General features: G+C 42.3%; 1 protein-coding gene across 2 annotated transcripts in view; it reads right to left on the reverse strand.

Annotated features, from left to right (window-relative positions):
- Positions 1 to 13584, reverse strand: part of fam193a (family with sequence similarity 193 member A) — a 215148-nt gene that overhangs the window by 29902 nt on the left and 171662 nt on the right. For both annotated transcript variants that reach the window (XM_048527926.2, XM_048527927.2), the window contains exons 16-17: positions 12218 to 12481; positions 4530 to 4812 (exon numbers count right to left, since the gene is read on the reverse strand). In XM_048527926.2, the coding sequence (XP_048383883.1) occupies positions 4530 to 4812; positions 12218 to 12481 (547 nt within the window). The remainder of the gene's footprint in view (positions 1 to 4529; positions 4813 to 12217; positions 12482 to 13584) is intronic.

The following is a 13584-nucleotide window of genomic DNA, read 5'->3' on the forward strand; positions in this document are numbered from 1 at the left end:
CAGATTTTTGGGACTGGTTCTGGGTGAGGTGGGGCTGTTACAAATCAGACGGTCTATACCTGGGCAGGACTGGAGTCAATGTCTTAGGGGTTGCTTTAGCTAACACTTTTGGGGAGGATTTAAACTAATGTGGCAGGGGGATGGGAACCAAATGAGGTGGTTCATGGACAGTAAGGAGGTGGTAACTAAAGCCTGTAAAAGAACTAGATAATGAAATCAGTGTGACTAAGGGGAAGAGTCAGCAAAGAGCAGATGATGAACGCAAAGGGACAGGTAGTCTGAGGTGCATTTGTTTTAATGCGAGAACTATAGTAGGTAAGGCAGATTAATTTAGGACTTGGATTAGTACGTGGGAGTATGATGCTATTGCTATTACTGAGACTTGGTTGAGAGAAGGGCAAGATTGGCAACTAAATATCCCAGGATGGAGATGCTTCAGACGGAATAGACAGGGAGGTAAAAGGGGTGGAGGAGATGCATTACTGGTCAAAGAGGATATCACAGCTGTGCTGAAGGAGGGCACAACGGAGGACTCGAGCAGTGAGTCAACATGGGCAGAGTTCAGAAATAGGAAGGATGCACTAACAACGTTGGGGCTGTACTACAGGCCTCCCAACAGCAAGCATGAAATAGAGGTATAAGTATGTAGACAGATTATGGTAAGACATAGGAGCAACAGGGTGGTGGTGACGGGAGATTTTAAATTTTCCCAACATTGACTGGGATTCACTTAGTGGTGGGGTTTAGATGGAGCAGAATTTGTAAGGAGTATTCAAGAGGATTTTATAGAGCAGTATGTAAATAGTCCAACTGGGGAAGGGGCCACACTGGACCAGGTGTTGGGGAATGAGCCCAGCCACTTTTTTGAAGCTTCAGTAGGGGATTATTTTTGGAATAGTGATCACAATTTCATAAGTTTTACAACACTCATGGACAAAGATGACAGTGGACCTAAAGGAAGAGTGCTAAACTGGGCGGCGGGGGGCAACAAGAGCAAAATTCAGCAGCAGCTGGGGAATGTGGATTGGGAGCAACTGTTTGAGGGTAAATCCACATTTGATATGTGGGAGGCTTTTAAAGAGAGGTTGATTAGAGTGCAGGACAGACATGTCCCCCTGAGGGATAGAAAGGGCAAGATTAAGGAACCATGGATGACAGGTGAAATTGTGAGACTAGCAAAGAGGAAAAAGGAAGCATACATGAGGTCTAGGCAACTGAAAACAGACGAAGCTTTGGAAGAATATCAGGGAAGTAGGACCAATGTGAAACGAAGAATTAAGAGGGTGGCGCAGTGGCTCAGTGGCTAGCACCGCAGCCGCACAGCACCAAGGACTCTGGTTTGATTCTAGCCTTGGACAACAGTCTGTGTGGAGTTTGCACATTCTCCCCGTGTCTGCGTGGGTTTCCTCCGGGTGCTCTGGTTTCCTCCCACAGTCCAAAGGTGTGCAGGTTAGGTGGATTGGCCATGCTAAATTGCCCGTAGTGTTCAGGGTTGTGGGGGTTATAGGGGGATGGGTCTGGATGGGATGTTCCAATCGTTGGCGTGGAATTGTTGGGCCGAAGGGTCTGTTTCTGCACTGTAGGGATTCTAACTCTAATAGGGGTCATGAAATATCTTTAGCAAACAGGATTAAGGAAAATCCCAAAGCCTTTTATTTGTACATAAGGAACAAGAGGGTAACTGGAGAAAGGACTGGCATACTCAAGAACCAAGGAGAGAAGTTACGTGAGGAGTCAGAGAAAATGAGTGAGATTCTTAATGAGTACTTTGCGTTGGCATTCACTGAGAAGAACATAGAACATTACAGCGCAGTACAGGCCCTTCGGCCCTCGATGTTGTGCCAACCTGTCATACCGATCTCAAGCCCATCTAAGCTGCACTGTTCCATGTACGTCCATATGCTTATCCAATGACGACTTAAATGTACCTAAAGTTGGCAAATCTACTACCATTGCAGGCAAAGCGTTCCATTCCCTTACTACTCTGAGTAAAGAAACTACCTCTGACATCTGTCCTATATCTTTCACCCCTCAATTTAAAGCTATGCCCCCTCGTGCTCGCCGTCACCATCCTAGGAAAAAGGCTCTCCCTAACCACCCTATCTAACCCTCTGATTATTTTATATGTTTCAATTAAGTTAAGGGACATGACGGATGTTAAGGTTAGGTATAGATGGTTTTATTACAGTAGGTCAAGTCGGCATGGGGGGGCGGTGGGGAGGGAGAAAAGAGGTGTGTGTTAGGTATTCTAAAAGGCATTAGGGTGGACAAGTCCCCAGGTCCGGATGGGATCTATCCCAGGTTACTGAAAGAAACGAGAAAGGAACTGGCTGGGGCCTTAACAGATATCTTTGCAGCATCCTTGAGCATGGGTGAGGTCCTGGAGGACTGGAGAATTGCTAATGTTGTCCCCTTGTTTAAAAAGGGTAGCAAGGATAATCCAGGTAATTATCGACCAGTGAGCCTGACGTCAGTATTGGGGAAGCTGCTGGAAAAGATACTGAGGGACAAGATCTATTTACATTTGGAAGAAAATGGGCTTATTAGTGATTGGCAGCATGGTTTTGTGCAGGGAAGGTCATGTATTAGCAACTTGATAGAATTCTTTCAGGAAGTGACAAAGTGGATAGATGAGGGAAGGACTTTGGATGTCATATACATGGACTACAGTAAGGCATTTGATAAGGTTCCCCCTGGTAGGCTGATGGAGAAAGTGAAGTTGCATGGGATCCAGGGTATACTAGCTAGATGGATAGAGAGCTGGGCTGGGCAACACGAGACAGGGTTGTAGTGGAAGGGAGTTTCTCAAAATGGAGAACTGTGACCATTGGTGTTCCACAGGATCCGTATTGGGACCACTGTTGTTTGTGATATACATAAAGGATCTGGAGGAAAGTATACATGATTGGATTAGCAAGTTGGCAGATGACACTACAATTGGTGGAGTAGCTGATAGTGAAGGGGGACTTTTGGAGAATGCAGCAGAATATAGACAGATTGGAGAGTTGGGCGGAGAAATGGCAGATGGAGTTCAATCCAAGCAAATGTGAGGTGATGCATTTTGGAAAATCCAATTCAAGAGCGAACTATAGGTAAATGGAAAAGCCCAGGGGGAAATTGATGCTCAGAGAGATCTGGGTGTTCAGGGCCAGTGTACCCTGAAGGTGGCAACGCAGGTCGATAGAGTGGTCAAGAAGGCACACGGCATGCTTTCATTCATCAGATGCAATATTGAGTACAAGAGTTGGTAGGTCATGGTACAGTTGTACAGGACTTTGGTTCGACCACATTTGGAATACTGTGTACAGTTCTGGTTGCCACATTACCAAAAGGATGTGGATGCTTTGGAGAGGCTGCAGACAAAGTTCACCAGGATGGAGGGTGTTAGCTTTCAAGAGAGGTTGAGTAGATCAGGATTATTCACATTAGAAAGATGGAGGTTGAGGGGGGACCTGATTGAGGTCCACAAAATCATGAGGGGTATACCAAGATAATAAAATGTGAGGCTGGATGAACACAGCAGGCCAAGCAGCATCTCAGGAGCACAAAAGCTTTTGTGCTCCTGAGATGTTGCTTGGCCTGCTGTGTTCATCCAGCCTCACATTTTATTATCTTGGAATTCTCCAGCATCTGCAGTTCCCATTATCATGAGGGGTATAGACTGGATAGCTAGAAGCTTTCTCCCTCCGTAGAGCGGGGGACTCAATTACTAAGGATCATGATTTCAAGGTGAGAGGAGAAAAGTTTAAGGGAGATATGCATGGAAAGTTCTTTAGGCAGAGGGTGGTGGGTGCCTGGAACACGTTGCCAGCGAAGATGGTAGAGACAGGCATGATAGCATTATTTAAGATGTATCTCGACAGATATATGAATGGGCAGGGAGCAGAAGGATACAGATCCTTGGAAAATAGGTGACTGGTTTATTTAGAGAATCTGGGTCGGTGCAGGCTTGGAAGGCCGAAGAGCCTGTTCCTGTGCTGTAATTTTGTTTGTTCTTCGAGTCTTGTAATTAAGTGTAACAACTAATTAAAGCACTGTACAATACCACAGAGCAGCAATGCAGTATTGGTAGTGATACTGGGGGAGACAGGAGTCAAAGGACTACTTACCATTCATCTGAGCCAAACAAACAGACAGAAGTGAATTTAAGTTCACAACTCATCCAAAAGGTGGCATGATTAACAATCTAACTCTCCCTCTGCAATATACAGGCGTAGTCTGCATCATTTATCAAGATTGTTCATTTATAAATATTTAGAAACAGGACTTGGGTGACTACCTGATTTCTTTTACACAAACACAGTAGAATGAAATCAGGATCAATGCTATTTCCATCATTTTAACATCAGCGGCTGCCAGAAGATAGCAAAATTCTCGAGAATGCAACTCAACTGTCAGCATTTAAGTATTCAGCAGCAAATTTGTAAAAAAGTGAGAGATACATTTTGTTCCAGACTTGCTTTGCATAACAAATTTGATGGAGACGCTTCACTGAAACTGAAAATAATCATAACAGGAAGAGTACTCACCTGCAGACACTGGCTGAAGCACTCACTGAACCTTCTGTAGTAGCTGCAGGGGCTGCAGTTGAGGTGGGACAGAGTCCAGAATGGGAATCGACAAAACCTGGGGCAGTTGAAGCTGTCTTTGGAAAAGGCGAAGTCACAAGGTTAGACATGTGAGGTGCAGAGGCAGGGGACAGCGGCGTGGGTGCGAGAGATGGAAGAGATGTTAAACCTGTAGGGCTATTCCTCGGTGCGACTGGTGTGGGATGTCGATGATCATCTTTACCTAAACTGTGGAACACTTCACCTGTGCCAAAAGCAAAACACAAATTGTCAACATCTTGACTTAGCATCACCAGAAATCAAAACACCCAACAGCTTTGGGTGATGGATTTGTTCAATTACAGAAACACTTGAAAAACATGCTGTTCTTTTGCAATCGTTTCTACTTTTTAAGCTTAGGAATGCTATGTTTTTTAGCCTTCACCTCCCAAATTAATTTTGTCCAAGTAACACTGTGGACATCTCAACTTTCAACTGATTATACGAACTGCAGATGCTAGAGAATCCGAGATAACAAGGTGTGGAGCTGGATGAACACAGCAGGCCAAACAGCATGTTAGGAGCAAGAAAGCTGACATTTCGGGACTAGACCCATCATCAGAAAATCTTTTCGTGATCTGTGTTGATTGTAAAGCGAGTATCAGGGGTTTATTTTATTTAATCATTAGAAATTGCTGAAAAGCAGGTTACATCAATTTTCACATTCCTTTTACAGATTATAGGGTGAGGTGCTCCCCCTTGAGCGTTTTGGTTTTAGTTCACAGAAGGGTGTCTATCTCCGCTTTATACCATTCAGCACCATTTGTGGCTCCTCAGGTACTGAAGTAGTCTACGGCCAAATGCAGCAAGACCTGGACAATACATAGGTTGGGGCTGACAAGTGGCAATTATCATCCATGCCACACGACTATCAGGCAATGAGCATCTCTGACCAGAACAAATCTAACCATCACCCTTTGACATTCAACGGCATTATCACCGAATTCCTCAATTCCTGAAGGTTACATCAGCCAGAAACTGACCTGGACTAAGAAGGTGCCAATACGGGAATTGATAAAAAACCTTGACAGGAAGGGATAAACTAAGAGTACATCAATAGATAAGCCATGATGCTACAAAAGAAAAGGACAGGGTAAAGTCTTTGCATCTGTATGCTTGCAGCACTTGAAATTAAGTAGGTGAACTAACAACACAAAAAGAAATAATACAATTTGATTTGGTAGCCATCACAGAGACTTTATTGCAGGAGAGATGCAGAATATTCAGGAAGAACCACAAACCAGGTAGGGTAGATGGATTGCTCTGTTCAGGATGACATAAGAACATGAGGGGATATCCTGTGTTCAGGAGACCAGATTTGCATGTGGTTTGGGTAGAGATGAGCAATGTTAAAAGGCAAGTAACCCCTGTGACTTACGTATAAGCTCGATTAAAGTACAGTCAGAGTCAAACAGCACACCAATAGACCCTTCGGCCCAACTCGTCCATGTTGACCGTGTTTTCTAAACTGCATTGGTCATGTTTGTCTCCATTTGGCCCATATCCCTCTAAGCCTTTCCTTTCCATGTCACGACATTTGGACAGGTACATATGTTGCAGCTGTACTCATCTCTACCACCTTCTCTGGCAACTGATTCCAAATACACACCAGCTTCTGCATGGACAAGTTGCTTTAGGTTTTTTAAAAATCTTTCCCTCTCACCTTAAACCTATGTTCTCTAGTTTTGGGCTTCCCTACCCTGGGAAAAAGCCTTTGGCTATTCACCTTATCTACACCCCTAACGATTTTATACACTTTTATAAGGTTACTCCTCAGCCTCCAATGCTCCTGGGAACAAATCCCAGGCTACCCACCCCTCTCCTTATAACTCAATCCCTCCAACCCAGAAACATTCTTGTTAATTTTATTAGCACCTTTTGCAGTTTAGTAACATTCTTCCTAGAGCAGGATGACTAGAATGATACTCAATACTCCATATGTAGCACTAATGTCTTGTTCAGCTATAACATGATGTTTCAACTCCTATACTCAATACACTGAGCAATGAAGGCAAGCATGGCAAATGCCTTGCTCGCCACTTTGAAGGAACTAATGACCGGGACCCCTAGGTTTCACAGTTCGACATAACTCCCCAGGGCCCTATGATTTACTGTGCAAATCTTATCCTGGTTTGTCTTTCCAAAATACAAATCCTTGCATTTATCTAAACTAAACTCCATCTGGCATTCTTCAACCCACTGCCCCATTTGATCAAGATTCCATTGTACTCTTAGATAACCTTCTTCACTGTCCACTTTACCATCAAGTTTGGTGTCATCTGTAAACTTACTAACTAGGTCTCCTATATTGTCATCCAAAATGGTTATATAAATAACAAACAACAGTGGACCAAGCACCAATCCTTGCAGCACACTGCTGCTCATCTGTTTCCAGTTTGAAAAGCAACACTCTTACCACATCCCCTGCCCCCAACCATCAAGCCAATTTTGTATCCAACTGGTGAGCTCTCCCTGGATCTAATGTGATGAAACCTTTAGACCATAAGACATAGGAGGTGGAAGTAAGGCCATTCGGCCCATCAAGTCCACTCTGCCATTTAAATCATGGCTGATGGGCATTTCAACTCCACTTCCCTGCACTCTCTCCCATAGCCCTTGATTCCTTCTGAGATCAAGAATTTGTCGATTTCTGCCTTGAAGGCATACAATGTCACAGCCTGCACTGCACTCCGTGGCAATGAATTACACAAGCCCACCACTCTCTGGCTGAAGAAATGTCATCTTATTTCAGTTTTAAATTTACCCCCTCTAATTTTAAGGCTGTGCCCATGGGTCCTAGTCTCCCCACCTAACGGAAACAACTTCCTAGTGTCTACCCCTTCTAAGCCATACATTATCTTGTAAGTTTCTATTAGATCTCCCCTCAACCTTCTAAACTCTAATGAGTACAATCCCAGGATCCTTGGCCGTTCATCATACGTTAAACCTACCATTCCAGGGATCATCCGTGTGAATCTCCTCTGGGCATGCTCCAGGGCTACTATGTCCTTCCTGAGGTGTGGGGCCCAAAATTGGACACCGTATTCTAACCAGTCTACCATGCGGAACTTTGTAGAAGGCCAAAATCAACTCCACGTAGTCAATGTCTACCACTTGGCCTTCATCTATCTTTTTGGTTACCTCTTCAAAAAAAAACTCAAACAAGTTAGTGAGATAGGTTATTTCCCCACACACAAAGCCACGCAAACTATCCTTAATTAGCCCATACCTTTCCAAATCCATGTCCTGTCTCAGAATCCCCTCCAACATCTACCCACCAGTGACATCAGGCTCACTGGTTTTCAGTTCCCTGGCTTTTCTTTGCTACCTTTCTTAAATAATGGCGCAACATTTGCTACCCCAGCTTTGATACCTCATCCATGGTTGTTGATTATAAAAATACCTCTACTATGGGGCCTTACAATTTCTTCCTTAGCTTCACACAATATCCTGGAATACACCTGATCAGGTCCCAGAGGCTTATCTGCCTTCACGTGTAGAAATCTTCAGCACCACTTCTTTTGTAATGCGGACTCTTTCAAGCCATCGTTATTTACGTACCCACATTCCCTAGTTTCCATGTCTTTCTCCACAGTAAATACCGACAAGCACACACAAATGACCTCGTTGATAAGGGGGCTATCCCTAGTCTCTCCCCAGTTACTCTTGACCTTAATAATAACCGTACTGGAGAATGGAGCATAAAGGAAGATAACGATGGGAGCCTGTTAGAAAGACATGAAATGAATCATGGTCGATTTAAATTTACATGTAGGCTGGAAAAATTAGATAGGCAAAAGCTGCCTGGCTGCTGAGTTCATGGAACACTTTCATGATTGTTTCCTAGAACAGCACGTTCTGCAGAATGTAACAATGAGATATGGGTGCCTTTGCTACAAAGATTTTAAGCCCTTTGCATCAGAAAATCGATTTATGATTTAATACAAAATTCAGTTTGAGGGAGAGAAAAGTGGGTTTGTGAGTATTTTTAGTAACTTAAACAAGGGTAATAATGAGATCATGAAACGACAGCAAGAAAAAGTGAATAGGCAAATTAGGTTAAATGATGGGCTAGTAAAGATGCAGTGACAGACTTTTAAGGGGCTATTTCAAAATACACGAAATAGATACAATCCAGTAAGTAAGAAGAACTCCAAGAGACGGAACCACCATCTGAATCCAACTAGAAAGGTTAAAGACAGTGTCAACCATGAAGTAAAAATAAAAACCCTGCAAGGAGACGTGGTAGATCACACGTTTGCAGCCAAGGAACAACAAAAAATTTACAAAGTAAAACGTAACAGCATGAGAGAAAGCTAGTCAGAAATCTAAAAACAGAGCAGGTTTCTACTAGTATCTAAAGAATAGAGTTATGGAAATGAACACTGGTCTGAACAAAAATGGTCTGGAGAATTGATCACGGAAAATAAGGAAACAGTACATATACTGAACAGGTAGTTGCAATAATCTTCATGATGATGGGCACAAGTAATATCACAGAAGCAGCAATACATCAGGAAATGAGGGAGAAGGGGGTAACTGAAGAAATTCACAATCACCTGAGAAGTGGTACTGCGTAAATTATTAGAGCTGTAGTTGAAAAAGTGCTGGGGTGCTGATGGACTTCATCCTCAAGTTCTTGAAAGAAATGGCCATTGAAATAGTTGATGCATTGGTTTTAATTTTCCAAAACAGTCCCATTACATTGGTAGATAGCAAATATAACTTCTACATTCAACAAGTGGGAGGGATAGAAAGTGGGAAGTGACTCTACTTCAATTTCCAGAAGGCATTTAAGTGCCCCAAAAGTTATTGCAGAAAATAAGTATTTTTCAGGCTGGCAAGATGTAATCAGTCATGTACCACTGGGATCAGTGCTGGGACCTGAACAGTTTACAATTTAAAGGACTGAAGTTACAGTTGCCGATTTTAGTGTCGACACAAGCATAGGTGGAAGACAACATAAGTAGACTATAATAAGAAAAAGCCAGGTTGAGTGAGTGGGCAATATCTGGTAAATTGAATGTAACGTTGGAAAGTGTGAAACTGAACGTTTTTGACATGAATAAAAAGGAGCATAATATCTAAATGGTTAGAAATCGCAGATAACAATGTGTGGAGCTGGAGTAACACAGCACGCCAGGCAGCATCGGAGGAGCAGAAAAGTTGATGTTTCTTCAGAAATTGCAGAGCTCTGAAATGCAGAGGGATCTGATATCCTAGTGCATGAATTGCAAAAAGTATACACATTCAGTTAAGCAATTAGGAAATAAATAGAATGCTATCATTTATTGCAAAGGGAGCTGAATACAGAAGTAGGTGGTTATAGTTCAGTCATGCAGGGCACTGGTGAGCCCACGTCAGGAGTACTGTGTACAGTATTGGTCACTTTATTAAAAACTTTCAGAGAAGGTTCACCAGACAGGAATGAATGGATATGTGTGGAAAAGTTGGACAGATGAGGCCTTTGTCTGCTGGAGCTCAGAAGAGGTGACTTGTTAGAACATATAAACCTGAAAGACCTTTACAAGGTCATCACAGAGAGGAACAAAGCAGAACTTGGCGTCACTCGTTTATATCACATCTACTGTACAATTTTTGCTTTCAGAGGGCTGACAGACTTTGCAACTCCCTTTCTGAAAAGATGGGGGCACCAGAATCCTGAAGTACATATAAGGCAGACATGGGTAAATTCTTAGCAAAGAATGGGGTGAAGATTATCAGCTGTAGGCAGGAGTGTGGATTTCAGTTTGGGCTTAAAAACTGTACCTTCAAACCAGACCATTAAGCGTTAATTGATGATGGTCATGAGCAACTGAAGCAAAGTGGAAAAACACATTAAAATAGGCCTGGTGTTAATAACATGCCTGTTTTAGCCAGGAGGTAACCGCGTAACCTTGAGTGTCAATGTGAACTTTGTGGGGTTAACTGAACCTGGAGAAATTTTCAACTTATTTTCTGCACATAGAATATCTGGAAAATTACTGAAAGTATTATGAAATGGGAGGTCATCTTAGATTCAGAGAAGTATTAAATATTAGTATTTTCTCCACTCATCTGAGTTTTCACCCTTGCCTGGGGTTCACAAGAACGTGCCATGGAACCTGAGATAGAGCTCAGAATGCCAGTGTTACCAAAGTTCCCAACAAGACAGAAAGCAGAGGGAAACTCAGAGATAATCAATTCACCCAGTCGTTTGCTTGTCTCTAATATACATTAAGCAGATTAAGTTAATAAATTTGTTTCACATTGAAGTACACATTGAAGTACACATTGAAGTACACATTGAAGTACATTGAAGTCTTTTGTAATCATTTTGATTAGATTTTAAAGAACCCCTTAGGTACTTTCGGCCTAACAATACAAAGTTGTGTCAAGTAGCCTACTCCTGCTCCTTGTTTGTATGTAAACATAAATAATGAACAAACCAGTCCTTTTGAATGCAAATGATAACATTGACAGATCAGTACTGGTTAGAAGTCAAGGAAACAGTGCCTTGCTTCCTGGCACATTTTTGTTTTCAAAACACACTGAGCATATGTGGATCTTCAGTTTAAAGCATCAACTACAAATCTGCTTTGGTGTTCTGAGGAGCTTTTAAAAAAAAAATCTTTACAGAATGTGGGCATCACCTTACAGGTCAGCATTTCTTGTCCATCCCTAATTGCCCAGAGGGCAGCTAAGAGTCACCAAAATTCGTGGAGGTCTGGAATCACAAGGGACAGATCAACTAAGGACAGCATCTGCTTTCCCCAAAAGGACTTAAGTGAATGAGATGGACTTTCATGGTCATCATTAGACTTTTAACTGCAATTTTTAAAAATTGATTTAAAATTCTATCATCTGCCATGGCAGGGTTCAAAGCTGGGTCCCTAGAACATTACCCAGGTCTCTGGACTACTAGTCTCATGATAATACCACTAGGCCATCTACTGCCAAGGCCATGCATTTAAATCAACTTAGCTATGTTCAAATCTCCAGAGTGGGGATTGAACACAATCCCTCATCAACAGCGACAGGTGACAATAACACAAATTGCTTTCAAATGCACAATTATTTCATATTAATAAGGCTAATATCATTGTAGTCCTCTCCCCAAAGGAATGCTAACTGCAGTGGATAAATTTATTTACCTTCCCAGTAACTAATCTACACAGTTTGGCTTTGGGATAGCAAGAGAGCACTACATTCAAAGGAGGGTAGCACTGGACTCAGCTGTGGAAGATTCAGTTGTCAAAAATAATATTTAAAAAACCATCATTCTGCAAACATTATGGAGCCTTGCTCAATCAATGCTTCTGGAAATGGAACCTAGCAAGTAATCAACCCTTCAAGAAGTGAGATCAGCAACAAAAGGAAGGAAAACCAACATGACAACAAACTATGCTTGATGCAATATTATCAATTTCAATGACAAAAATGAAATCTCTGTCGACTTAATTGGCTAAATGCATTCTTCCCTTACATACTGACTGATTAAATCCAAAAACACTGGAAAATGCATTGGATGAATGAGCATTTAGAAAGGAAACGTGCATAAATTCGATGTGTCAAATAATCTGGCTTCACCTGAAGTGAAACACAACCAACATTGACCAAGTTGACTTTACCTAGTGACGTAGGTCTTTTGGATGAAACCTTAAATTGATTGGAGCTAGATTGTACAGTCGTGGCGGTTGATGAGACAGAGGAGGTGGCTGATGAGGTTGCCATGATGACTTTATTTGTTTCCACAGAGGGAGGGGTGTTGTAGAGACATTTTTTTCGAGATGTGGGTTTTTTCTCCTTGGTGTCTGTGACAGCTGTATCTGTGCTGGTTGTGGGAGGAAGTGCTTCGGGTCTAATCTCTGGGAGTGGTGACCCCAACACATCACCTACAGTAAATGACAAAAGCAGACGGTAAATATTACAAACTAATCTTCTGCCTCTCCCAAACTACCTTGGACCTATAATACCTTCACAGGGACCATAATTTCAGACTATAAGTTTGGGTATCATAGAATCCCTGCAGTGTGGAATCAGGCCCTTTGGCCCAACAAATCAACACCAACCCTCAAAGCATCCCAGACAGAACCACCCCCATTCTTTTCCTGAAATCCACCTCATCTACACATTCCTGAACACTGGGGACAATTTTAGCACGGCCAGTCCACCCAGCCTGCACATCTTTCAACTGCAGGAGGAAAGTGCAGCACCCAGCAAAACTCACACAGACAAGGGGAGAACGCGCAAACTCCAGTCGCCTGAAGGTGCAATTGAACCCGGATCCCTGCGCATACAGACAGTAATGCTAACCAGAGCCACCATACCATCTGCACATTAATATTTCTCCAGTTTTTAAGAAAGATATTCACTAACTGGAGGATAAAGGAAGTTAATTGCCATCTCATAGGCAAATAAAAATGTGGGCTAGATGGCGAACTGTGGATTTTCTCAGAATATTTATATATGGACATATCAAAGTCTTTTGAGAATATCTTCACATAGCTCCTTGGGGTAATGAGGTTTTGGTATGCAACAACACTAAATGGGTTAACTAAATTTGTTGAGACAGATATTCAAGGTGACAATACTCTCATGCCACTTGCCAGCTGACTTTCAGAACTGGTGAGAAAATATCAGAGCTGCCCTCCAGCCACACAGTTGGGAATCTGCCAATTCATTCTCCTGCAAAGAGGCAACAAGCCCATCTGGTGACTAGAATTGCCACAGTTAAGCTGAAACTTCTTTTCACAAGTCTAATACTATTTGCAGTGCACTTAAGCAGAAGAGAAATTGACTAATTTCACACAGGGAGCAGGATTCTGGAAAGCCCAAACTCAATGAGGTTAGGTACAATCATTCTTGTGCACAGGAGAATTTGGTGATTAGCTTGCATTACTGAAGACAGACACTTTCATCAAAGCTTTCCATCTCACTCATCAGGGCAATACATAAAAATACTGATAAAAAATTAAAACTTAACGAAAATTACATG

This window comes from Stegostoma tigrinum, chromosome 3, assembly GCF_030684315.1.
Source record: "Stegostoma tigrinum isolate sSteTig4 chromosome 3, sSteTig4.hap1, whole genome shotgun sequence".
NCBI lineage: Eukaryota > Metazoa > Chordata > Chondrichthyes > Orectolobiformes > Stegostomatidae > Stegostoma > Stegostoma tigrinum.